The 26,921-nt window shown below is 38.2% G+C and overlaps 1 protein-coding gene across 2 annotated transcripts in view; it reads left to right on the plus strand.

Annotated features, from left to right (window-relative positions):
• CWF19L2 (CWF19 like 2, cell cycle control (S. pombe)) overlaps positions 1-26,921 on the plus strand; it is a 123,507-nt gene that overhangs the window by 91,515 nt on the left and 5,071 nt on the right. For both annotated transcript variants that reach the window (XM_003802944.3, XM_023508713.1), the window contains exons 13-16: positions 2,192-2,308; positions 10,058-10,213; positions 13,507-13,587; positions 25,620-25,721. In XM_003802944.3, the coding sequence (XP_003802992.1) occupies positions 2,192-2,308; positions 10,058-10,213; positions 13,507-13,587; positions 25,620-25,721 (456 nt within the window). The remainder of the gene's footprint in view (positions 1-2,191; positions 2,309-10,057; positions 10,214-13,506; positions 13,588-25,619; positions 25,722-26,921) is intronic.

The raw sequence follows: 26,921 nt of genomic DNA on the forward strand, positions 1-26,921 counted from the left end.
CTTACACCCTTCCGTCCTTCAGGTCTCATCTTAGATGTCATCCCAGCAGGTGCGCCTTAACTTCTCTTTGGACACTTTTGTACTCTTTTCCTGTTTTATCTTTTTAGAAGCCCTTCTCACTGTCTGACATGCTGTTCCTTTCACTTGTTTGTTTCTTTCCCATGTCTCAGTTTGGGCTGTTAGATCATGAATACTATAGACTGGGTGATGTATCAATAATGGAAATTTATTTCTCCCAGTTCTAGAGGCTGGAAAGGCCAAGATCAAGGTGTCAGCAGATTTAGTGTCAGGTAAGGGCCCATGTCCTAGTTTATGAAGACTGTTTTCTTGCTGGGTCCTCACATGCCCCTTTGAAAGGGCAAGCAGGCTCCCTGGGGCCTCTTTTGTAGGGGAACTGTACTCCATTCATATGGCCTTTCCCCTCAGGTTCTAATCACCTCCCAAAGTCCTTATCTTTAAAACACCGGGTGTTAGGATTTAACACAGGAATTTGGGGAGAACACTAACTCAGTTTGTAGCACCCCACACGCTCCTTATGGGTAGGGATTTGCATCCCTGCTCATTACTGATTCTCTAGCACAGTTCCTGGCGTATACTAGACCCTCAGTAATTATTGATAAGTAAATCGATAGCTGGGTTCTATCAAATTAAAAAGTGTTGATTTCTTATGTGTTGTAATGTATTTGGGCATAATTTATTGATTTTATTTTTATTTTATATGTCTTTGGGAAAAATGATTTTCAATATCTGTTGTAGATGACAGTTATAACACTTTCACATTAATTTTATTGCATGTTATCTGACCTATGAGTGATATTTGGACCTGGTTCTTTATCTCAGCATATCACATGGGAAGTTTAGTGATTCCTTTCAACATTTCAGTTTCTGGCCTGTGTGGGCGATGGCTCGTGGCTCACAGGAGCTGTGTTGTGCATGATGCCCAAAGCCAAAGCCTGTCTGTGTAAGAAAGAGCAAGACTTCAGCAAGTTTGTTAATGCCGCCTTCAGTTTTGCTTTGAATTGGGAAAACCATTTACATAAGTTTTCCAGACAGTCACACAGTACTGGATCCTGCTGTGGACTGGCCAGTCCAGCTTTCCTAAGAGAAGTGGTGCCCCAGCCTCAGAGAGGTTGCAACTTACCCATGGTCACAAAGCTAGGCGGTGGCACAATTGGAATCTTGTTTCTCTTTGTTGAAACTGGATGCTGGAAACTGTAAAACTACCATTACTTAGAAGGAAATTAGCCCTTGTTCACAAGGATTGCCATCCCCACCCCATTGTCACTTGTCTGTGGATTTATTTTCCCATTCAGAAATTTAAAAATCAAATGAGGCTAAATTTATTAGTGTCTGTCTTTATGGTGTCTATGCCTTTTTGTCATACTTAGGAATGTCTGTTGTACTCTAAGATTCTTTTGAAAATTGCTTTCTTTAGCATAACTATGTATGGTAGAGTAGGGCTTGTAAATAGGAGATTCCTGTCAAAAAAAAAAAAAGCCCTATCACTAGTCCTATAGCTCTTAAAATCCTCATTTCTTTTTTTTCTCTTTGCAGATATGGTTGTGATTTTACTGTAAATTTATGCAGATATCCATCCCCTACTTTGTTGTTTCTCATTATTCTGTTAAATAAATAAATAAAGTTCTGCCATGCAAAATATTTCTAGTTAAAACTTAACAAAATCTCATAGAAAATAGAGAAACCATTTTGTTCACTGCATACATTTTAGTTAACCTTTCTTTTTTAAAGACAGTTGTGTATAATGGAAAAAACAGTACCAGCTTTTAGATAATTTGTGTATACAACTAAATACAGCAGTAAAGCCAGTCTACAGTCATTTCCTTTCTCTCTTAGCTGGGTTAATTCTCCTTTCTTAGCTAATGAGAGAAGGAATGCCTGATTAGTGGGTATCAATTGGACAACTCAGATTACCAGGATATGTGCCTTTTTATTTTTGTGCAAATTATGTTGTTTCAAGAGTTTTAGAAAATATAGCTCCTTAAAGTTGAGGATAAAGTATCGTTCATTTTGCCCTTTCCTTGGCTAATCTTAATCTTTGATGTGTAAGTGACAGTTGAGACTTGGGCTCTCAGTTTCCAGTTTACTAAAAGAAACTTCCCTATCAGGAGCTCATCTGTTATAACTAAGACTAACTAGTAATAATATTTCCCCTTTCGATTGTTTCCGGCAGGTTTACTTATGTTTACCCAACTCCCGCTCCCTCACTGAGGGCCACTGCCTGATAGTCCCTTTGCAGCACCACCGAGCAGCTACTTTATTGGATGAAGACCTCTGGGAGGAAGTTCAGGTCAGCACCACAGGCTCCTCATCACTGCAGGGCTCACCAGCAGTTGTCGCCAACTGTTGTGATGAATTCCAGCCAGTTTCATACCTTCATCTGATGACTTTAGTTTCTGAACTTAAATACTTGTGTTTTTATCGTTTGAGGTTATAATGTTCCTATCATTTTATTTCCCTTATGTACTTCAGGTTGTGAAAACTTTTGTCTACTGAGTAAACTGTGACAAAGTAATAATTATTTTTACTTAAAAAAAAAAATCAACGTAAGATTTCTAATCAGTGCTTTGTGTAGCATGAGAGAGTCGTTATTACCACAAGTAAGCCAATAAATTCCAGCCAAAAGGAAAGAAATTTTCAGATAATGAAAAGAAATGTTAAGAGTTGCAAGTTTATATTTAGCAGTTGCTATATTTCCTGTAGTGGAATTGGCCTTCTCAGTGGCCTTGGTTTGTGGAGATTGTGTTACTAGCTCTAATTTCTGCTCTTCTGCCTGCATAACCTGGACTTCTGGATTCAGGGATTTGTTTTTATTGCTGATTATTTAGCAGAGTAAAAGGCACAACATGGGAGCAGTTGTTGCTGAATTAATTCAAACCTAATAATGACCACAAAGAAAGAAAACTGTTTTTTCCTAATGCTTGACAAGTGGATTAAGAGTTACAGGGAGCACTAGTTAGAGCATGTGAGGCTGTAACTCACAGCTTCAGAAGAGACCAGAGACTGCGCTTGGCCGTGCATGATAAGGATGTCAGAGGAGGAGGTGTTTGATGCATTGCGCGAAATTTATTATCTTGTACCCTGTGCTTTCTAAGTTTATGCTGTGAAAGGTAGAAGAGCAAATTGTTTTATTACATCTTTGGCTAAGAAAGGGTAAGAATGAAGACAGGCATTTTTTATCTGAAACTTTGGCTTTTCCAAGTAGTAGATACTACGACCAGTATGTAATTTAAGGTGGAAAGTATGGAGATTTGTTTTTCAGGATTATTTTAGAATTTTTCTGGGATGCCTTTTAAAAATTTATACATATAAAACTGATTTAGCTTAGAGTAAATTACAGTGCCGAAAATATTTTAAGTAATTACAAGAATCTAGTGTGTATGTTTTTTATTTCTATAAGGGATTAATCTACTTGGTGAAAGAAAATTGAAGTGGATAAAGAGGAAATGTATTCAATTCAACAGATACTGAGTACGTGAACATAATATTTTAGTTGCTGTCAGAAATGCAGAGATAAAATGGTTTATTAATTCTGCCAAAAATATGGTATATGCCAGTTCACATTGTATTATAATTTTACAGGTTTTATGGAAAGCTGAGAGAGGGAGGAAAAGCTAAATTGTTTTATGCAGATAATGGCATGGTAGCCCCTTTGTATGATAAAGGGAAAAACTTGTTAGAAATTATAAATTACTGTAGGTTAGTTAACTAATGAAATGTCTGAATCCTAGATTAAAGAAGTAGTTTAAAAACATTTTTTTTACTTTAAAATATGTACAACAACTCAAATTAATTCTGTTCTAATGATTAGTCTCCTCTTTTGTTGGATAGATTTAAAAAATGGTTTGACTTAATACAAAATATTGTTTGAAATACAAAAGCCTCTTCTTTCAGGTGGTTTTAGTCACCATTATCTGGTAATATTTAAATTTAATTTTACACCTTGTATTTAATAGAAAATGCAGAGGTAAGTTTTGGTAGTACAGTTATTTATTTATTTTATATTTTTATTTCTTTGCTTTTTTTTTTGAGACAGAGGCCCTACCTATGCCCTGAGCAGAGTGCAATGGTATCATACCTCCCTGCAACCTCAGACTTGGGCTGTGGGCATCCCCCTGCCACAGCCTCCGGAAGCCACTGGGATTACAGGTGCTTGCCATGGTGCCTGGCTAGGTTTTTCCATTTTTTTAGGAGTCAGAGGTCTTACTCTCCCTCAGGCAAGTCTCAAACTCCTGAGCTTAAGCAATTCTCCCTCCTTAGCCTCCCACGGTGCTGCAATTATAGGCGTGAGCTACCGCGCCCAGTAGTAGTACACAGTTTAATAATCACAAATTTCAAATTAATAAGATCCAAATTATTAGTTTTTTTTTTTTTTTTTTGAGACAGAATCTCACCCTGTCCCCCTGGGTAGAGTGCCATGGCATCAGTATAGCTCACAGCAATGTCAAACTCTTGGGCTCATGCAATCCTCTTACCTCAGCCTCCTGAGTAGCTGGGAGTATAGGCGCTTGCCATAACACCCAGCTAATTTTTCTATTTTTAGTAGACACAGAGTCTTGGTTTTGCTCAGGTTGGTCTTAAACTCCTGAGCTCAAGCAATCCACCCACTTAGGCCTCCCAGTGTGCTATGATTATAGGCGCAAGCCAAAATTATTAGTTTTGTTAAATACATAATGATACTTGGTCCCCTTTAAATTCTTACCGCTTTGACAAATTCGCTTGAGCATACGCCTATGCTATAGTCTGACACTACAGATTAATTTTTTAAATATCCCAGTTGGCAGCAGGAGAGGGGGTGTGGCCCTTGATGCTTGTTGACTGTGGGCTTCACAGGGAAGTGATGAGTTGGGGACATTGCACTGGGAAACAGCCACTGTAGGTCCTTTCCTTAGAGCTGGACAGGCCCTTCAGAAAAGACTCTTTCAGTCTCCAGCCTAGGCCATCTTAATCTGCTTGCCAGTATTCTGGGAGCTGAGTAGGGGAAAAAGCCTGGAGGTGGCGGGATGTTGAACATTTAAGAACATTAAAGAGCCTTTCCTATAACACCTGTGTTTTCATAACGTATACTCTCAATTGTGTCTGAATTTCCCAGCTCAGCTACCTTGTTTTACCTTTTCCAGAGGGTAATCTTGTGTTCTGCTGATGAAGAGGGCATCTAGCATATTAATTGCTTTTTCAAAAGGCTTGCAATTAAGTCATCTGTTTTTAGCCACACTTTTACCTCCATTTGCATAGATACTTTGTGCTGCCATTCCCTGAGCATTCTGTGGGTTCTGCTGAATGTGGTGGCAAGTGCTATAGTCCCAGCTACTTGGGAGGCTGAGGCAAGAGGATTGCTTGAGCCCAGGAGTTTGAGGTTGCTGTGAGCTATAATACCATGGTACTTTAGTCTGAGGCAACAGAATGAGACTGTCTCAAAAAATTAAAATTAAAAAAAAATCTACTATATCAATAACTATGTTAAATTACAAACAATTCTAATCATATCTAAGTAATCAAGTATTACATACATACCGTAGCTGTATGCTGTCTTCAGGAAACCCACTTCAAATGTAGTATCACAAGTAGAATAATATAAGAGGCTGGAAAAATGTATGTCTGCGTACATTAATCAAAAGAAAGCATAAGTGACTCTTTATATAAAGTAGACCTCAGAGCAGAGAAAATTACATTATATAATGTCAGAAGAAGGACATTACATAATGATGAAGTAAACGGTCAGTCCACCAAAAAGACACAGCAGTCCTAAATGTAAAACATGTGCAGCAGAAACCCAGAGACAAATTCGTAATTATAGTTGGAGACATCAGCACCTTCTTTTTAGCAATTGAAAGAACAACCAGGCAGAAAACCAGCAAGGATACATAAGAACTTAAAGATACCACTGTAGTAGTCTCTAACAAATCACCACAGGGTTGGTGGCTTAAAACACCAGAAGTGTATTTATTCTCTTACAATCCTGGAGGTCAGAGGTCTGAATGAGTATTACAGGGCTAACATCAACGTTTTGGTAGGACTTATTCCTTCTGGAAATTCTGGGAGAGAATCCATTCCTTGTTTCTTCTGGTTTCTTGTGGCATTTCCTGGCTTGTGGTGACATCACTCTGATCTCTGTATCTGTCATCACATTGCTTTCTCTTCTCTGGTCAAAACTCCCTGTGCCTGACTGGATGCGGTGGTTCATGCCTGTAATCCCAGCACTCTGAGAGGCTGAGGCAGAAGGGTGGCTTGAATTCAAGAGTTCGGGATCAGCCTAAGCAAGAGTGAGACTCCATCTTTACTAAAATTTGAAAAATGTGCTAGGCCTGGTGGTGGGCATCTGTAGTCCCAGCTGCTTAGGAAGCTGAGGCAGGAGGATCACTTGAACCCAGGAGTTTGAGGTTGCTGTGAGCTAGGCTGACACCACAGCACTCTAGCCTGGTCAACAGAGTGAGACTCTGTCTCTCGACAAATAAGCAAACAAAAAAAAAAACCTCCCTCTGCCTGCCTCTTAGGACATTTTTAATTACATTTAGGATTTGCTCAGATGATCTAGGATAATCTCACTATCTCAAGATTATTAATTTAACTATATCTGAAAAGCACCTTATGTCAAATATGGTAACAGTATAAGTTGTAGGGATTAGGACATAGATATCTTTGGAGGCCATTATTTAGCCCAGTGTAACTATCATTCAGGATTTGATTAACATTAATAGGACACTCTACCCAATAATATTAGAAAATATACGTTTAGGCTGGGTGTGGTGGCTCATGCCTGTAATCTTAGTACTCCAGGAGGCAGAGGCAGGAGAATCCCTTTTTTTTTCTTTTTTTTGAGACAGAGTTTTACTATATTGCTCTCAGTAGAGCAATAGCTCACAGCAACCTCAAACTCTTGGACTCAAGCAGTTCTCTTGCCTCAGCTTTCCAAGTAGCTGGAACTACAGGCACCCACCACAACACCCAGCTATTTTTTGGTTGCAGTTGTCATTGTTTAGCTGGCCTGGGCCCGGCTTGAACCTGCCAGTTTTTGTGTATGTGGCCAGCACCCTACTCACTGAGCTACGGGTGCTGACCCCAGAATCCCTGGAGTTTAGGAGTTCGAGACCAACTTGAGCAAAAGTGAGACTCCCCATCTCTAGTAAAAATAGAAAAAATTAGCCAGATGTTGTGGCAAGCATCTGTAGTCCCAACTACTTAGGAGGCTGAGGCAGCAGGATTGTTTGAACCCAGAGTTTGAGGTTACTGTGAGCTAGACTGATGCCCTAGCACTCCAGCCTGAGCAAGAGACTCTCTCTCAAAAAAAAGAAAAAACGCTTTTTGTTTCAGAACGCATATCAAAATAGACTATATTTGCCACACAAATGACATTAATAAGTTTAAAGCAATTGAAGCCATGCTGTGTATTCTCTGACCACAGTGGAATCAAACTACACATCAATAGCAGAAAGACAATAGGAAATTTTCTAAATACTGAAAATTAAAAAACCTTAAATGTGAACGTTAAAGTAAGTATACTACAAAAGTTTTAGAAAAAAATAAGATAAAATGTTTAGGCTCTTTAGTACATAGAAAGTTCTTAGATTTGACGCCAAAAGTATAACCAACAATAAAAATTGATAAACCGAGCTTTATTAGATTAGAAACTTTGTTCTTCAAAAGTCCCTTATGAGGATAAAAAGAAAAACTACCAAGTGGGAGAAAATATTCACAAACCACGTATCTGACAAAAATTTGTATCCAGAATATGTAAATAATATAAAAAATCTAGGATGTCAGAACTTCACAGTAAAAAACAATCCAATTTGAAAATGGATAAAAGACATGAAGAGGCATTTCATGGAGGAGAAAATACAGATAAGAAATAAGCATATAAAAAGATATAAATATCATTAACTATTAAAAATGCAAATTAATACCATAATGATAAGTCATATAGCTATCAAAATATAAAATAAAAAAATATTGACAACACCAAATGCTGGCAAGGATGTGGAGGAGCAGAATTGCTCCTGTGTTGCTAGTGGAAATGTAAGACAGTAGAGCCACTTTGGGAAAGAGATTGGCAATTTCTTAAAATACGAAATGTGTAGCTACTTTAAGACTCAACTGTTACACTCCTTGGCATTTACCATAGAGAAACTAAGTTATGTTTACACAGCAACCTGTGCAAATGTTCATGGCAACTTTATTTGTGATAGCCCCAAATTGGAAACATTCCAGATATCCTGTAAAGGTTAATTGTTAAATATATTTCAGGATATCCATATAAGGAAAACTAATTCCTAATTTTAATTTATTCAGCAATTAAAAAACGGAAATATTGGTATGTAAATAACCTATGTGGAACTTTAGGGAATTATAATGCTAATTGAGAAAACTAACCCCCAAAGATTACATGATTCCATTTATCTAACGTTCTTGAAATGACAAAATTAAAGAAATGAAAAGAGTACATTAGCTGTTGCTATGAGTTAAGGTGGGGAAGGGAGTATGGGACCAGGTAAGGTGTGAATGACTGATCTACAGAAGGATAACAGGAGCCGGGCACAGTGTGCACCTGTAGTCACAGCTGCTCAGAAGGATGAACCCAGGAGCTTGAGGTGGTAATGCACCATGACTGAACTGTGAATAGCCTCTGTAGTTCAGCCTGGGCAACATAGTGAGATCCTGTCTTTAAAAAGAAGCAAAAGAATAATAGGGGAGGTCTTTGTGGGTCATGGTGGAATTACTCTGAACCTTAAGTTTATCAGTGTCAACATCATAGTTGTACTATAGCTTTGTAAGATAGGACCATTGGGGGAAATTGATTTCCTATAACTGCATGTGATCTATAATTATCTCTCAAAGTTAGTTTGATTAAAATATTAAAAAGTTCCTTGCCTTTCCTTTGTTTCTGTGGGTGACTGCAGGAGCAGCAATGGCTGCCCTTCCATTTGGACAGTGGTGTGTGTAGCAAGCAAGCTGGGTGGGTGTTTGTGGGGGGACCTCATGGCGCCTGGAGGAGATGAAGATGAGGAGGCATTTCCTTACCCTGTAAATGAATATTTGTATGATTAAATTAACACACACAAAAAAAAAATTAAAAAGGTATAAATCAGGCTGATAAATCTAAATCAAATGTGTTAGTCTTTAAATATACTTGCATAATACCTTCCAAGGCCAACTTTGTACTTGGAATCCTTAGACATGTAGGTGTTCACCCTAGAACACAGTGGTGGGGGGAGAGCCGGCCCGTGGCACCCAGCCTGCTCCTCCCTCTTTCACTGGTTGTTAGCGCCATGCAGTACTGCAGGGAGAGCCAGGTGAGTGCACGCAAATATCCTGGACCATCCAGCTCCATTCAGCACCCTCTACAAACAGCTGCTCCTGAGGCCTGGAGTGTGAGATACATACATGTGTATGTATGTGCAGAAAGGAGCATAGTAATACTTAGTCCTTTGGGAAAAGAAAACTCTCTTTTCAGTTTTAGTGTTTTTTCACTTTCATGCCAGGACTGGTATGAGTGCCGGGGATTGCATTATATGTGGGAAATAGAGGACTTCAAAATCTTATTTGAATGCAAGATTGCAAGTGAGGGGTCAGAGTACATGTAAGAACCAACCAGTGAGGATGCCCTGAGCACAGGGAAACATTTGGAAGTGAATTCTCTTGCTGTCTGTTTCTGAATTTAAGGATGTGCATCTGCTCAGAGCCCCTTTGGGGCTTATGGATGTTTTCCTATGATTTTATTGTTAGTTCTTCATATTTTACACCTCAGTTTGATTTGTCCTTTTTTTTTATCATTTTAGTTTACTGGAACTATTTCTAATATTTACAGAGTGGATTTCACTTTTAAAAAACATTGCTTAAATAATGTGAAATTATATAGTGGATTTAGAAACTATAATTACTAAAGGTAACATGGCAAAGAGCAAGCATTACTTTTTTGTTTTATTTATTTTTATTTTAAAGGGATTTGGTGTACTTTTTTATTGGTTTCATATTTAAATCTCTTCTAAGTTCTTGATTTTGAATCTCCTCTGTTTTATTGATCTGATTCTTTCTCTTTGTTCAGATGTTCAGGAGATCATTGGTGAAGATGTTTGAAGATAAAGGGTTGGACTGCGTCTTTTTAGAAACTAACATGAGTACCAAGAGACAGTTCCACATGGTTTATGAGTGTATTCCTCTCCCCAAGGAGGTGGGGGATATGGCTCCCATCTATTTTAAGGTATTTATAGATCAGTCTTTGCATTCCTACTTAGTTTTTGATACAGTACTCTATTATGAATATAGTTGTCTTTATTACTATACTATGTACTTTTCTCCTATATACTTATATCAAATTCTGTAACACAAAGAAATGAAGGAAAGCACAGAACGTTCTGGTATCTAAGTTTCTTTTGAAAGAAATTGGGAATTTTGATCTTTTAAAAGTATGCTTATTTGGAAGTATGAATATACTATCAAAAGGTAACTTATAATTCCTATTTGAATTTCCCTTTTCTCAAATGCAGTTAGGACTTTACCTAGAAGTGCTTTTAAGTAAGAATTATAGATACAACTCCAGAAAATTGATTATTGAAATACACTGGAGCCACAGATAATAATATGCAAGCAATGCAGATCACAATTACTCAGGGGAGTTATTGCTGTAAGTTTTAGCATTTGATATTTTCTTATGCTATTTGTAAAAAGAAAAATCTCTAACTTTGATAAACATTTTTGTATACATAATGACTAGTGTTCATAACCAACTGTCATTTATAGTATTCAGGCAGCTTTTACTAAATAAATAGTATGTCTTTGATACTGATCTGTATACAGTATAATTTTTAGACAAGGGCATAAGTGTAGAACCATGTAAGAAATACTAACATGCCCAAAGAAAAAAGAAGGTAATATTTTGTGAGTTTGTGTAGGAAGATTGCATATGGTATGTTTATATAGTATATGGGATGGTAAAATTTACTAATATGAACTCTAAGCTCCAATAAAAAGCTATAAAATCTGTAGGTAAAAATGAGTTGGTGAAAATCTGCTTTCTCTCTAGAAATCTTTAAAGATGGTCTGATTATTTGAGGAAGAGAACTATGCTGTTGTCCCAGTTACCCTTACTTGCTCATTACACATGATAAGCCTGTATCAGCCCCAGGCTGAAAGGGGGCCTGAAAGGGGCCGTTTTGTGTCTGGGGATCTGTGATGAGACCGATTTCTTTTTTTCTTTGAGACACAGTCTCACTATGTTGCCCTCGGTAGAGTGCTATGGTGTCACAACTCACAGCAAACTCAAACTCTTGGGTGTAAGTGATTCTCTTGCCTCAGCCTCCCAAGTGGCTGGGACTGAAAAGAATTGTGCTGTTGTCCCAGTTACCCTTATTTTCTCATCACACGTTATAAGCCTGTATCAAACATCAAATGTGCCCCAGTGTATAACTATTTATGTACCTATAATTAAAAATAAAAATTTTAACAGTTTAAGAGAATAAACTGGATAATCCCAAAGATCAGTGCTAGTCCTTTGTTAACCAAATTTATTGACAAAGAGCTTATTATACTTTTTCAACATAACTTTTTCTGGTACTTCCTTGAAGTCCTAGGTGAAGTATATGGCCCAACAGAGCACCACTGTTGCTCAGGTGAAGTGACAGAAATGACATTTCTTAGAACGGTGTCAGTCACTTTTTTCTTTTATACTAAACCTCTTATAATCATTACAGATGCATTCCTATTGAATGTACCATATTATAATGTCAAGCCAATATCAGTCTGCATATCTGTTAAGCAGGGAATGGCACTATATGATGTGCTTAAGTTGTATTTATTTGAATGTTAATTTTATATCTAAAATTTTCTTCAGTAATAACTATATTGAGAAAAACGAGGTTATTTTATATTCATCACCTTTGTTTTTCTTTCTATTGAATATTTCTTTATCACAAATAGTAGTCATATTGCTAAACATAGACAGTTTTAGAATTCCTTATAAACCAAATTTTCTGTGTCAGATCCTTGATCTCAGAGTTTGAAGAATGAAAACAGAACCATTAGTGAGTCTATAGATACCTTTTGCCAGTAAGTGAAAGGACAGAGTTTCTTGAAAAATAAAAGAGGTAGATAAAAGAAAGAGGGGGAACAGAACCTCTGGGAATGGAAGGGGAGCCCCAGGGGCAGTAAGTTTATATACCACTTGCACCATCCTGCAAGCAGGGGTGGGGTTGGGAATATATGTCTGGAACTTGTCACAATTGACCAGGAACCTGTGGGAAGAAAATAACCCTAAAATTAGCAAAGGAATGTGGTCCTTGAAAACCTTGCCCCAGTTGAGACCTTAGGATGTGTGTTCCTTGTTCCAGGAGGAATTGGCCCAGTTGAGATACCAGTCAGGCTGCTTTCTTCATGAATCTTGTTTGTGCCCAGAGAATGTGGCCTGAAAGGGGCCGTTTTGTGTCTGGGGATCTGTGATGAGACTGATTGCTTTTTTTTCTTTGAGACATAGTCTCACTATGTTGCCCTTGGTAGAGTACTGTGGCGTCACAACTCACAGCAAACTCAAACTCTTGGGTGTAAGCGATTCTCTTGCCTCAGCCTCCCAAGTGGCTGGGACTACAGGCACTGGCCACAATCCTGGCTGTTTTTTGGTTGCAGTTGTCATTGTTGTTTAGCAAGCTGTGGCCAATTTTGAACCCATCTGCCTTGGTGTATGTGGCCAGCGCTCTAACCACTGAGCTATGGGCACCAAACCATGAGACTGATTTCTGAGATCACCTAGGCCTAGAAAATTGGGGTCCCTGTCTAGCCCTGAACAGAAGAATTCTGTATCAATTCTATTTCTATGTATTTTTTCTATGTTCTTTTAACTTTTATTTTTTAAATTACAAACTGACAAATTACAGTTGTATAAATTCTGACATCAAAAACAAAATTTATATGTGGAGGGGAAGAAAAATGTAGAGTGGTATACAAGTTAAGTTAAGTTGTTATAAGTTTGAAATAGACTGTTAAGTTTCCTGCATTTTTAAAACACAGCTTTATTTTATAGAGCAATTTTTTCCTAAATTTTTACTTCTTATATGAGCAGAAATAGTTCAAGTTCTTGGTTGTCAGAAGGCATAGATGTTATTTTGTTGGTATTTGGAAGAAGAGCATTAAAATGAATTAATTTTAGTAGATTTCTATGAATGCGGTGAGGAATTTGTGAACTTTTATGGTCATAGATTATGTTTAATATTAAATTGCTCAGTCTTATTAAGGATTGTCCAGTAAGGTTGAGCTGAAGTTAGCACAAGAGTTAAGAATGAGTGAAAGAATATTATCTTGGCTAACGGTAGAACTTTAAAAAATAAATTTAAAAAAATTAATAAATAAATTCCAGTTTTAAATACCTAAAATTAAAGCCTTGATCTACTCAGAGTAATGACTACCTTGTTATACTTCATAGTTAATTCACTGCATTATTTTGTTTTAAACTGTTTGTATTTGCTTCTATATTATTTTTTCATTCATCAAATGGCTATTTCTTAGAAAGCCATCATGGAATCTGATGAAGAATGGTCCATGAATAAGAAGTTGATTGATCTCTCTTCGAAAGATATCAGGAAATCTGTAAGTATCAATTTTTTTTTCTAATATAAAAAACTACCCTGGTGTTCAGAATCTTCATCAATTTCTACATCTTAGTTGAGAAGGAAACCATTTAGCTGAATGACTAAAGGTGAAGTATCTAATTTACAAATAAAGAAGTTTTCATTCTACTTGATCTAGAAAATGCTTATTTTTAAAGACTTTTTATTTGTTCAAATGAATGTTTCTTGCTGACCTTTAGCGCATTGCCATAATAACTGTCTGTTAGTGCAGCTCAGTGCAAAATAATAACACCTACTCAGTCCATTTGCGTTGAACTGAGGGCCCTCCCCACGGAGAGACCAGGGTGCAGCCCTTCCCTGTGTTCCACACAGGCTTTTATTGAAATTGTCAGGCGTGAGAAAACACAGCACAGTGGCAAGCTTCAAAGAGAGAGCCAAGGTTCAAAAACAAGGAGTTGTTTTTTAACTGCATGATTTAACTCTTAACCATTCTGTTTCCTGCACTTATGTCTTGCCTTTTCTTATCACTGCTCAGTCTGACTTAGGGCAGAGACAGTGTGCTGTGTCCAGTGAGTAATGTTTTTAGTACTCAGGCCAGCGTGATGCTTGGCTTTCTCCCAGATCACTCTGTCCCTGCTGCCTGGCCCTTTAACCCTGTCTTCTGTCCCGTAGTTGTCTGTGCCTGCCCTTAGAATCTCCCTGAGAGCTCCTCTGGTGGGCATCTCAGCCCTGTGGGACAGGTAGTGAGAGGGGCTTTCTTTCACCGGAATTATACTGAGAGAACTGTGTTACAGGTTCCATTTGGAATTTGGAATTTATTTTTTTTTTATACAGAGATTCCCTATTATGTTCATATAAAATAGTAGTTGAATTAGATTATGAGTTCTTTGGGAGATTTGCCTAATCATGTTTCGTAGTTTAAGCTTGATCAACCTCTAGATAAAGCTATACATTAAGTTTAACACTACTTCTGTAATGATCTTTCTCTTTTTTAGAAATAGAAATTAAATATAAACTAAATGGGATAGAGATTTATAGAACTATGAGTTCCTTCTTGTTTACCTATTCAAAAAATAATTTATTCTACAAGTATTTATTGACTGCTATGTACCAGGCACTGTTCTAAGCGATTCTTGTACACAGTGTACAAACAGAAAAGATCCCTGTCCATATGGAGTCTGTATTCTAGTGCCGGGGTTGCTAACTCAAGCCTGCTTGCTAAATGCAGTGTTTCACCTGGTTGTGTAAATTAAGTCCCAGCAGAGATGGTATAAACTATGATGCCTAAACTATTTTATTATGTGGCCCATTTTACAGGAAAAGTTTGCCCTTCTCTGTTCTAGTAGATGTTGCTAGAGGATTTCTCCCTCATTGCTTCTTTTGGAAAGCCATCCTGTTACATGTCGTGTGAATAGTAGGTTTCCTTATTATACTTATATCCCTTATTAAATTTCATTGTATTACTGAAGCTACATAGTTTTAATTCAGGAATAAAACATCATTACATTTTCTCTTCTCTTGCTGGTGAATTGGACCAGACAACATACTAAAAACCAAAAAACAAGCAAAAAAACCCTAAATGTCCTCTTTATTTCTCGCCCTTGTAGGCCTGTAGAAGAAAGTATTTAATGTACGTACATTTGTTCATGACTGGGTTTTTCACTTTTCATATCGTAATTTCCCATTCCTTTAAATATTCTTTTAGAATACAATATATTTTTTTTTAAGACAGAGTCTCAAGCTGTCCCCCTGGGTAGAGTGCTGTGGCATCACAGCTCACAGCAACCTCCAACTCCTGGGCTCAAGCGGTTCACCTGCCTCTGCCTCCCAAGTAGCTGGGACCACAGGCGCCCACCACGTTGTGCAGCTGTTTTTTGGTTGCAGCCATCATTGTTGTTTGGCAGGCCCGGGCTGGATTCGAACCCGCCAGCTCAGATATATGTGGCTGGCACCTTAGCTGCTTGAGCCATAGGCGCTGAGCCTTAGAACACAATTTTAATAGCTGTTGAAAATATTTCAAGTGGAAAATTTAGAAGAAAGGTATTATTTCCCATTCGCTACATTATATACACAGTTTTCTTACTGGTGAACCATCTAGTACTTATTATTTGTTTTTTGAAGCCTGGATGACTATCCTGAATTAAATTGCCAGGAGATCTTAATATATTAACGTAAGCAATATGGAAAATAAGAAGCAGGTACAGGTCGTTGTAAGAATGGAATTGTATATTCAACTTTTAAGTGTTTCAAAGATAACAATTACCTTTACTAGGGCACCACATGGTCTTCTGTCATGGGGACTATTTGGGAGTCACAGTGGGTGAAGTGTGAGCCAGATGACCTCTTACAGTCCCTTGTAGCTTTAGGATTCTGTAATTACATGGATGGAATTGTGATAAAAACTTGAGGGTGGGGCGGCGCCTGTGGCTCAAAGGAGTAGGGTGCTGGCACCATATGCCAGAGGTGGCAGGTTCAAAGCCAGCCCTGGCCAAAAACTGCAAATAAATAAATAAATAAATAAACTTGAATGTAAGAATAATTCCAAAGCAGGTGACTTTTTAGGTTAACAAACTGTTTAGTGTCTTTTTAAAAGTATTTCTGAGCATGAACAATATTAAGCTTTTTACCTTTATTATGACTCCTGAAAGGACCCCATCATACTTCATTTAGAAGTTTTGTGTCCTTAGGAATCTCATGAAATATTTTGCCTGCATTATTAGGGTGGGGTAATTTTTATTTTTACTGAGAAACTTCCTGGTTTATAATAGAGATTCAGATATTTGTATGATTTTTTTTTTTTTTTTTTTGAGACAGTCTCACTCTGTCACCCTAGGTGAAATGCTGTGGCATCATAGCTCACAGCAATGTTAAACTCTTGGGCTCAAGAGATCCCCTTGCCTCAGCTTTCTGAATAGCTGGGACAACAGGCGCCTGCCACAATGCCCAGCTAGTTTTTCTATTTTTAGTAGAAATGAGATCTCGTCTCGCTCTTGCTCAGGCTGATCTCTAACTCTTGAACTTAAGCAATCTGCCGGCCTTGGTGTCCCACATTGCTAGGATTATAGGCAGGAGCCACTGTGCCTGGCCTGTATTTGTATTACACTTTTTTAAATTTATGTTTTTCTTAAATAAAATTTAAGAAAGAGTGAGATAAGCTTTCCTTTTTCTGCCTGTCTTGTTTAGTTTTGGGAGGGCTTTTGATTTCTTTGCAGTGCAGTGTAAAGTTGATGGCAATAGACAAGAAAAACATATCTGAATGTTCCCTGCAAAGGAGTTGTGTGACAATAAATATCAAGAAAACGTACAACTTTTTTTGCCTCACAATCTGTTGTAAATGTACTGCTACAAGTTTTGCAGTGGTATACATCTGTATAAACCTTCCATCTGAAACATCACCCCAGTTCATCAAGAAGTAGCTTAAAACTACTTTACCCCTCCTCCCAGAGGCACGGAAGTGTAAAATTGAGAGTGAATGACCTGGAAAAATGGGCAGAAATATTTTGTTTCTTTAAAACCTTCCCCACTCTTTTTGGAACCTGAGACTCATGGTCGGGAGGGGGAGGGAAATGTCTTTTGTTCTTTGTGCTACTAGAAAGGGTTCAGCTGAAGTGTTGAGATGGCGCTGGAGGCCCTGGGGCCTGGTTGGCAAAGTTCCTCAGGCCTCCCAGGTGGGCAGAGCTCATGGCTTTGTCTTCAGCAGAGATGGGAAGATTAGACTCAGTAACTAGCGGAAGAAGATGGGCCCTCCCCTTTAGAATCTGTTTCTGCTTAGGTTTGGGGAAATTTGGTATCTCGATATGAGTAATCTGTCACTTTTCCTCTTTTGCAGGTGAAGTAATAAATTTCTCTTTATGCGAATTCTTCCTGAAAGTTTTATTATTATTATTTATTTAATTTCTTTTTTTTTTTGAACAGCCAAGAAAAAAATTGCAATTTATTAAGATTCAACAAAGCGTTGTACTTTTGAAAGCAACTTTCGGTGCATGTTCTTCAACAATCACATTCTATGAGGAAAAACATTAACAGCCACTATTTTTTTAATTTCAAAACATTAAGAGGATACAGATGTTACATGGATACCTTCCGTGATGCTTAAGTCAGTGCTTTTAGTCTGCCTATCACTGGAATAGTGCTCATTGTACTGAGAGGCCAGTTTTTGCCCCTTGTCCCTCCCAGTCTCCCTACTTCTTGGTTTTCAATGTCTGTGATGTATCTTGATGCACATGTGCCCACTGGCTAGCTCCCAGTCATTGGAGTGGACACCTGGTGTTTGTTTTTCCCTCCCTGAGATACTTCTCTTAAGAATAAGGGTCTCCAGTTCCATCCAGCTTACTGCAGAAGGCATTGTTTGTTCCTTTTTATAGGTGGGTGGCACTTCCTGGTATATACATACCACATTTTCTTTATCCACTCATGAATTGATGGATATCTAGCGGATTCAACATGTTTGGGATTGGGAATTATGCTACAGTAAACATTTGAGTGCAGGTATCTTTTTGATAAAATGACTTATTTTCCTTTGGGGGAATCCTAGTAGTGGGATTATTGGATCGAATGGTAATTTATTTTTTTGAGGAATACTGTTTTCCATAGAGGTTGCACTAATTTGCAGTCTCTTGGCACATCTGCTTTTTTTCCTATTTAATAATGGCCATTCTAGGGGTAAGGGTGTATCTTACTATAGTTTAATTTGCATTTCTCTGATAATTAGTGATGTCGAGCATTTTTTCATTTGTCCATTTGTTTATCTTCTTTTAAAAAACTTATATTCATATCTTCTGTCCATTTTTTGATTTTTTTTTCTTGAAGATTTGTTTGAGTTCTTTGTAGGTTCTGGATATAGCCCTTTGTCACATGTATAGGTTGAGAATGTTTGCCTCTATTCTCTAGGTGTTGTGTTTACTCTGTTGATTATTTCCTCTGCTGTGCAGAAGGCTTTTAATTTAGTTAAGCCCCATTTATTTACCTTTGTTATTGCTATATTTGCCTTTGGGGTCTTAGTCATAAATTCTTTGCCTAGGCTAATGTCCAGAAGAGGTTTTCCTTTGTTTTCTTCTCGAATTTTTATTTTTTCATGCCTTATGTTTAAGTCTTTTCTCCATCTTGAATTAATTTTTGTACAAGGTGAGAGGTCCTATTTTCTTCATATGTGTGTGCGTATCTAGTTTTGGGGAGGGGTTAGAAGACTCTTACTAACTTCAGTTTTTCTGCTTGTTATTGGTTTGTTCAGGATTGATATTTATTTCCACTTTTGGCTTGAGACGCTGTGTGTTTCCAAGAATTTATTCATTTCCTCTAAGTTACCGAGTTTGTGTGCATGGAGGTTTTTGTAGTATTTATAGGTGATATTTTGGATTTCTGTGTTATTAGTTATAGTGGCTCCTTTTTCATTTCTGTTTGAGCTTATTTGAATCCTTTTCTATTTCGGGTTATCCAGCTAGTGGTCAATTAATTTTATTTACCTTTTCAAAGAACCAACTCTTTGTTTCATTGATCTCTTGTATTTTTTGGGGGGGGGGTCTCCATTTTGCTTAGTTCTGCTAAGGCTTTGTTATTTTTCTTTTTTCTTTTGCTGGAGTTGGGTTTGGTTCTGTCTTTTTCTAGTCCATGAGGTGTGACATGAGGTATCAATGTGTGATCTTTCTTTTTGACGTAGTCATCTAAAGCTGTGCACTTTTCCCTGAGGCTGCTGCTGCTTTATCTCAGACACTTTTGAAAGCTTATGGATCCTTTATCATTCAGTTCAAGGAATCTTTGATTTCCATTATGATTTCATCATTGATCCAAGTATCATTCAGCAGAAAGATGTTTAATTTCTTTCACTTTGTGTAGATTCAAGTTTTCCTCTTAGAATTGATTTCTAGTTTTATTCCTCTGTAGTCTGAGAAGGCAGATGATAGGATTTTGATTTTTTTGAATTTTCTGAGACTAGTAGCCTAAGATGTATATTCTATCTTGGAAAATGTCTCATGTGTTGGTGAGAAGCATGCGTATTTAATAATTTGGGGATACTAAATATCTGTTAGGTCCATTTAGTCTACGGTCCCATTTAAGTGTGTTTTTCTGTTGACTTTCTACTTCAGTGATACGATCTGTCCTATTCTTTCATAATTACTGGGTATTGAAGTCTCCAGTAATTATGATACTACTGTTTATTTTTTAATTTAGATTTAGTAGAATCTGTTTTATGAATCTGGGAGCGCCTCTTAGAGGCATATATAATTAGGATTGTCATGTCTTGTTGATCGACACCCTTTACCATTATACAATGACCATCGTTGTCTTTTTATATCATTGTCATTTAAAATCTATTTTATCTGATACGAGAATGGCTCCACCTGTTCATCCTTATTTACCATTTCTGTGGAATGTTGTTTTCATCCCTTTACTGTGAGTCTGTGTGAGTCCTTCTGAGTTAGATGTATTTCTTGGAGATAGCATGTACTTGGGTTGAACTTTTTCATCCATTCAGCCAGACTGTGTCTTTCTTTCTTTCTTTTTTTTTTTTTTTAATTGTTGGAGATTCATTGAGGGTACACGAAACCAGGTTACACTGATTGCATTTGTTAGGTAAAGTCCCTCTTACAATTGTGTCTTGCCCCCAAAAGTTGCGTCACACACCAAGACCCCACTCCCCTCGCTCCTTCCCTCTCTCTGCTCTTCCGTTCCTCTACCCCACTAGGGATTCATACTTCTCCATTCTTATGATGCTTTACTAAGAATAATGTGTTCCACTTCCATCCAGGTTAATACAAAGGCTGTAAAGTCTCCATTTTTTTAATAGCTGAATGGTATTCCATGGTGTATGTATACCACAGCTTGTTAATCCATTCCTGGGTTGGTGGGCATTTAGGCTGTTTCCACATTTTGGTGATTGTAAATTGAGCTGCAATAAACACAGACTGTGTCTTTTAAGTGGGGCCTTCAGACTGTCCATGTTGACTGTTAATACTGATATGTGGCTTACTATTCTGTTTATCATGTTAGATGATACCCTGTTTGTTTGTTTGCTTGTTTTCTCTCTTATGCCTTTGTTTTCTAAGCTCTGTAATCTATAACTTTGGGGGATTTTTATACTGGTTGGTATCTATTGTCTTCTTCCATGCTTAATGCACTTTGGAGTATTTCTGTAGGGTAGGTCTAGTAGTGACAAATTCCCTTAGTGTTTGCTTGTCTGGGAAAGTATTTCTCTGTCATTTGTGAAACTTAGTTTTGTAAGGTACATTTTTGGCTGGAAGTTGTTCTGTGTGAAAAAACTAAAAATGGAGCCCCTATCTCTTTTGGCTTGTGAGATCTCTGCTGAGAAGACTACTGTTAGCTTTATATGTTTTCCTTGTTTTTGTTTAGTTATTGTTTTTATCTTTCTGCTTTTAGAATTATCTCCTTTGTTTTGACTCTGGTCAGGTTGATAACTATATATCTTGCAGATGTCCTGTTTGTTGGGAATCTTCTCAGTGTTTGATGACCCATCTTGTGTCTGGGTATCTGAATTTCTAGTGATTCTAGGGACATTTTCCTCAATAATTCCTTTGAATGGATTTTCCATGCTTTTTGCTTTTTCTTTTCCCTCAAGGACATTTATAATTCTTAGATTTGCCTGCTTTGCATAGTTCTATACTTTTCTTTTCTTTTCTTTCTTTCTTGTGTTTTTTTTTTTTTTTTTTTGAGACAGAGTCTCATTGTGTCAGAGTGCTGTGATGTCACAGCTCACAGGAACCTCAAACTCTTAAGCTTAAGCGATTCTCTTGCCACAGCCTCCCAAGTAACTGGGAGTACAGGTGCTCACCACAATGCCTGTCTATTTTTTTGTTGTAGTTGTCAGTGTTGTTTAGCAGGCCAGGGCCGGGTTCAAACCCACCTGCCCCAGTGTATGTGGTCGGTGCCCCAACCACTGAGCTATGGGCACAAAGCCAGTCCTATACTTTTCTAAGTGATCAATCATTCTTCTTTATTCTTTTTTCTGCATCTTTGACTGACTAGGTTAGTCCAAAAGCTTTGTCTTCAATTTTGGAAGTTCTTTCTTGGTCTAAATTGTTGTTTAAGCTTTGTGCTGTATTTTGAAATTCCCTAAATGACTCTTTCATTTCTTAAATTCTGTGATGTCTTTTGTTACGTTGTCTGTCTCTAGTGAGCTTCTTTTTTTTTTCATGTTCTGAAACATTTTTTTGTGTTTTTTGTGTTGGTTTTCAATCTTCTTTTCAATTCCGTCCATTTTTTTTTTTTTTGCGCGCGGTTTTTGGCTGGGGCTGGGTTTGAACCCACCACCTCCAGCATATGGGGCCAGTGCCCTACTCCTTGAGCCACAGGTGCTGCCCCAATCCCGTCCATCTTATTTGTCATCTGTATTCTGAATTCCATCTCCAACAATGTAGTAATTTCCTTTAGGTTGGGATTCATGGCTGGAGAACTACTGTGATTCTTTGCGGGTATTGAAACAATTTGTGTTTTTCATGTTGCCATAGTTCTTATTCTTGTTCTTTCTCATCTGAAATTTCTCAGGTCCAGACAGACATGCTTGCAATGTATCTGTCCTTCTCTGCTGGGAAGGAGAGGCCCCTGGATGGCTCACATGTGTCTTACCCTGGAGAATTTGCCGGCCTGAGATGGGTGGATGCATTGTGAGCATTTTACACTGCTGCTGCCCTGCCTCCCCTGCCTCACTGTTCCCCTGTAGTGGTCACTGGGGGCCCCACACTGCAGAGTGGGTGAGTGTCCCACCTAGTTCTGTCAGCAATAGTGATCATCAGCCAGGATGGCTTTAGAGATCCACAGGCAGCAGCATTTGTTGGCCTTCACCATCTTGAGCACAGCCCCACCCACCCTGGTAGCTGTCTGTTTGCAGTGGCTTGGGAGCTGCCCTGTTCATGTCTTGGGGTGGCAGTGTTTGTTGGCCGGGCTGGTTTGAGTGAAACCCAACCCACATCAGCAATTGGCAGTAATGATTGTCCCCCCTGGATTGCCCGTTGGCAGTAAGGGTGCATGACTCTCCTGCTCATGGGACTCCTGAGATTTCTCAGCCTCCCCATTCCCTTCCCCTACCACGGACTGGCAGGGTCAATGGGAGAGGCAGCAGCAATGGATCTGACCTGTGTGTAGAGGTAACATTCTGGATCTAGGCTTTTAAAATGGTGCCAGCTGCATCGCCCAGGGTTCTCAAGCTGGTGTGTCAGTCACCACTGTGCTCTCTCCCCAGAGCAGTGCCACTACAGTCTCCAGATAGCGCCCTGTGTGAGTGCTGTGGCCTTCTGCATGGTGGTTCCCTCCCCAGCTCCTGTGGCAGTGACTGGGGGTGGGTAGCCCCAGGATTCTCCCCATGGGCCTCCCCACACGTATGCTCATCTTCCCTGTAGAGCAGATTATCTGTGTTTTTTCTGCTTCACTTTGGGTCCCTCCTGTCGCTGCTCTTTTGATTCACAATGCTCTCTCTTAGACTGTGGATCTGAAGGAGAATGTCCTCTTGCCATCTGCCGTCCTCTCTGTAAGAGCAATGTGTGCAGGCTTCTAGTCTGCCATCTTGACCCCTTCCATGAACCTTTAAAAATGTTACTTTATGTTTAATTTTGTGGTTGACTATAGTAGTTGAACAAACCATCCAATATTTAAGGACTTATTTCTAAAACTAATACAAATACTTTTCAAGAAAATTTCGGAGACCTTCAGATTCAATTTTATAGGAAGTCAGGTGTAACATCTGGAATAAAAGTGAGAAATTTAATACTATTGTTTTTTGTTTTTTTACTGTAAATAAAAACTATTACTGTAATTCTGTCAGTACCTTTAGAGAGTGTTATCAGAGTCCAACTCCTTTCCCTCTGGCTGGCCATCGCAGGAAGAACAAAGTGCTAGACGTATGTGTCTACACTTTGATACTAGGGCCTTTGCAGTGCCTCTCACTAACGGTTCTGGCAAGAACGTAGGCGGTACCCTGTGCATCCTTCAGGGAGAGCACCGAGAAGCTTGTGACAGCAGCTTTTATTTGTTGAAGGTAGTTGTGGGTTCATTGTGCCATCCTGGCAGATAAGCCAGAGGTTTTTGAGCCTTAGTATGTATATAAGTTACCACAGACTTAGTGACCTAAAACACCACAGATCGATTTATTGTCTTACAGTTCTGTGGATCACATGTATAAAATGGATTTCTCTCATCTAAATTAAGGTGTTACTAGGCCTGTATTATTTTAGAGGCTCTTTTCATGTTGTTGAAGAGGGAAGAGTCTGTTTCTTTGCTTTTTCCAGCTGTTAGAAGCCACCTACCCTCCATGGCTATGGCCCCTTCCTTCACCTTCAAATCTAAGAGTATAGTATCTTCTTATCTTTCTCAGACTCTATGTGGCCTTCCTGTCTCTCTCTTATAAGTATCCTTATGATTACATTGGGCCTACATTGATAACCCAGGATATTCTTTCAGGATCCTTAACTTAATCACATCTGCACAGTTCCTTTTGCCACATAAAGTAACATATTCATGGCAAAATGGTGACTTGGGTATTGACATGTTTAGTAAACTGTTATTCTGCCTGCCATAGTGTTATATGAACAAAAGGCATGTTGTCCTGTGTTTCTTCTTCAAGTTATTCCTCTCTTTCAAATACTGTCCTCTACTTGACAGTCTTCGATAAGGTTCTTGTAGCCACTCAGAGTCGTGCTCCATACCTGATAATCTAGTTCAGTCTGCAAAAATATTCAGATGGAGCCTTCAGTCCTTTTTTCTTTGACTGCTGGGTCTGCACAAAGCATTCTTGTATGGGAGATAGTAATGAAAGTAATAATCATCTATATTCAGATAATCTTCTCTGTGCCAAGAGTTGGGCTGGACACGTTATTTACATTGTCCTATTTGATCCTTACAGCAAACCTCTGAACTCTTTGTATTTCTCTAGAAACTCAGAAATGTTAGGTAAATGTGTGTCACACATTCATAAGAATCAGCTGCAATTTAAAACCTTATCTGTGTTCCTTTTACTTTTATTTTCCCTGTCAAGGTCACAGCAGGATAATTCTATTTAAATGTGTGGGAATATAGAAAAAGTAAGCCATAAAATAGAAACCTGTTTTTCTGCTTTTAATATTATATAATAGTTGTAAGCTGATTTTTATTTTTGCTTTTTCTGTAACATGAACAACTCAGTGTAAGTCCTCATTTTAATTGCTTTATAATATTTTAAGATGATCACTCTTACCACACTGTGCCCTTCTAAGCCATGCCTCCTTGAGGACAATACAAAATTTATATAGTTAAGAAGTAATATGTGGTTCAGTGCGCAAATTAGTAAATACTGATTGTATGAGGGGATTAGTGAAATGTTACTATAAAGTGACCCACTTAGATAATTTCTAGTGACAAAGTCATGGCTTCATAAAAAGTCTAAGAAGGAGATGAGATCTACTTAATTGATAGGGAAAACAAGAAATTATGGCCTTTTCCAGTTAAAATATAGTTTAAAATACTGTGGGGAGGGGGGAAGGAGGAAGCATGGGAAGGGTAAAATGTAATAGTTAATCCGAGAGATATTTCAAGGTAAGTTTGGTAAACTAAACATTGCTATACCCTCTCACCAGCTAATAAAATATTATGGTTTTTCTTGTATAATTTATCTTTGATAAATATATAGCAGTGAAGATTCAGGGATATTGTAAACAAAGCTCTGAGTATGTATGTGGCCGAGCCCTGCTTCCTGTTCTGCATTGTGAGTAAAATATAAGAATGTGTAATCTTATTCTCTATTCACGTGGCCTAAGGAAATAAGTCTGTAGTTGTATTACAAAGAATAAGCACCTTTTCCCCTGGTTTTCCCCAAGGACAAAAAATAATTGGTTTTGACTGTAATTACTAGATATGATGAACAAGTACCTGGTTGAAAGGCCATCAAAATGAAATCTTTTACTCAGAATGTTAGGTCATTGCTTAAGTATCTCTAGAACTGGAAATTCATTTTATATGTTTATCTTGAGAGATGCTTAATTACTATTTTGCCCGGGAGCAGAAATAGGGGTTAAGAATAATTTTCTGATTTCATGCTGTCTTTTATACGTGATTTGTCTGTTGACTTAGGTTCCCAAAGGCTTACCTTATTTCTCTGTGGATTTTGGCCTCCAAGGAGGGTTTGCCCATGTCATTGAAGATCAGCACAAATTTCCTCCATACTTTGGAAAGGTAGGTATGCTCATAAATTTGATAAAATTGCAGAATTTAGCAATTTGGTAACGCCTTTCTTTGGAAGGGAAGTCAGAACTTAGGGCACAGTGTGCAGTGAGGTTGGTGAGTACTGCTCCACCAAATTTTTAGAGAGAACCAAACAACTATTAACAATAAAAAAAATATAGAAGATTTATAAGAGTCAGGATTGTCACTTTAATGTCACTTCGGAACTGAACATTCTTGACATGGTCAGCCGTGATTATAATGGTTATTTTTTTTTGAGTCAGAAGCCTTGTGCTGAGATTGACGGTAGTTGCTAGCACTTATTAGGGCTTATAGGCTGCCAGCTACTGTTCTGAGCTCTCAGTTAATGCTCGCACTGATTCCATTGTGTAGATGTAACTTGAACTTTACAGATGAATAAACTGAGCTACAGAGAGATTGGCCATATGCTAGTAAATGACAGAAACAGGGATGTCGATGGTCATGGGTGACTAGAGAACAAATCACGTTACCTCTTCACTTACAGTTAAGCGAGGTGTGGTCCCGGAAGCATACATGACTCATTATACATTGATAGTTTGTAGGTGGATATTAGAGTGCAGATTTTTGATTTGCCAGTATGTCCTTTCCATTGCCACAGATTGCTTACTACGAGTATAGTCCTTAAATTAAAGGTATACAGTGTCTGGGAAGCGTATAAGCTAGGGTTAGGAACTGGAGTGAAATTAATGCAGCAACTGAAATAGTCACAAGAAGCCTGGATGGTAATACCTCTAGGAAGTGACCTTTCATTCTAGTGTAGATCAGATCTCTCCTCTCATATCAGCCCTACTCAGCCAGTTCCTTGATGAATTCTGCTTGGGGTTCCTGCTTCCTCACTCTACTCCCCCCTTCCTCCCCTGTTACCTCCTGCATTGGACGTCTTCTGCAATGAACGGGGATGTGCCAAGAGATGGCTCAACTCCTACAGAATTTTAGATTCAGACTTTTTTACCTCCTGCATTGGACGTCTTCTACAATGAATGGGGATGTGCCAAGAGATGGCTCAACTCCTACAGAATTTTAGATTCAGACTTTTTACACAGTTGTCTTTAACGGGTTAACTAGAGGCTCAAAGTCACCTATAACTTTGAACTCTTGTAATGTATTGCAAAAACCTCTTTGAGAAATTGTCAGATTTTTTTCAGAGTTAACTAGAAATAATTTTTTTTT

Source organism: Otolemur garnettii, unplaced genomic scaffold (assembly GCF_000181295.1).
Source record: "Otolemur garnettii isolate 467f Iridium unplaced genomic scaffold, OtoGar3 scaffold00266, whole genome shotgun sequence".
NCBI classification, from domain to species: domain Eukaryota; kingdom Metazoa; phylum Chordata; class Mammalia; order Primates; family Galagidae; genus Otolemur; species Otolemur garnettii.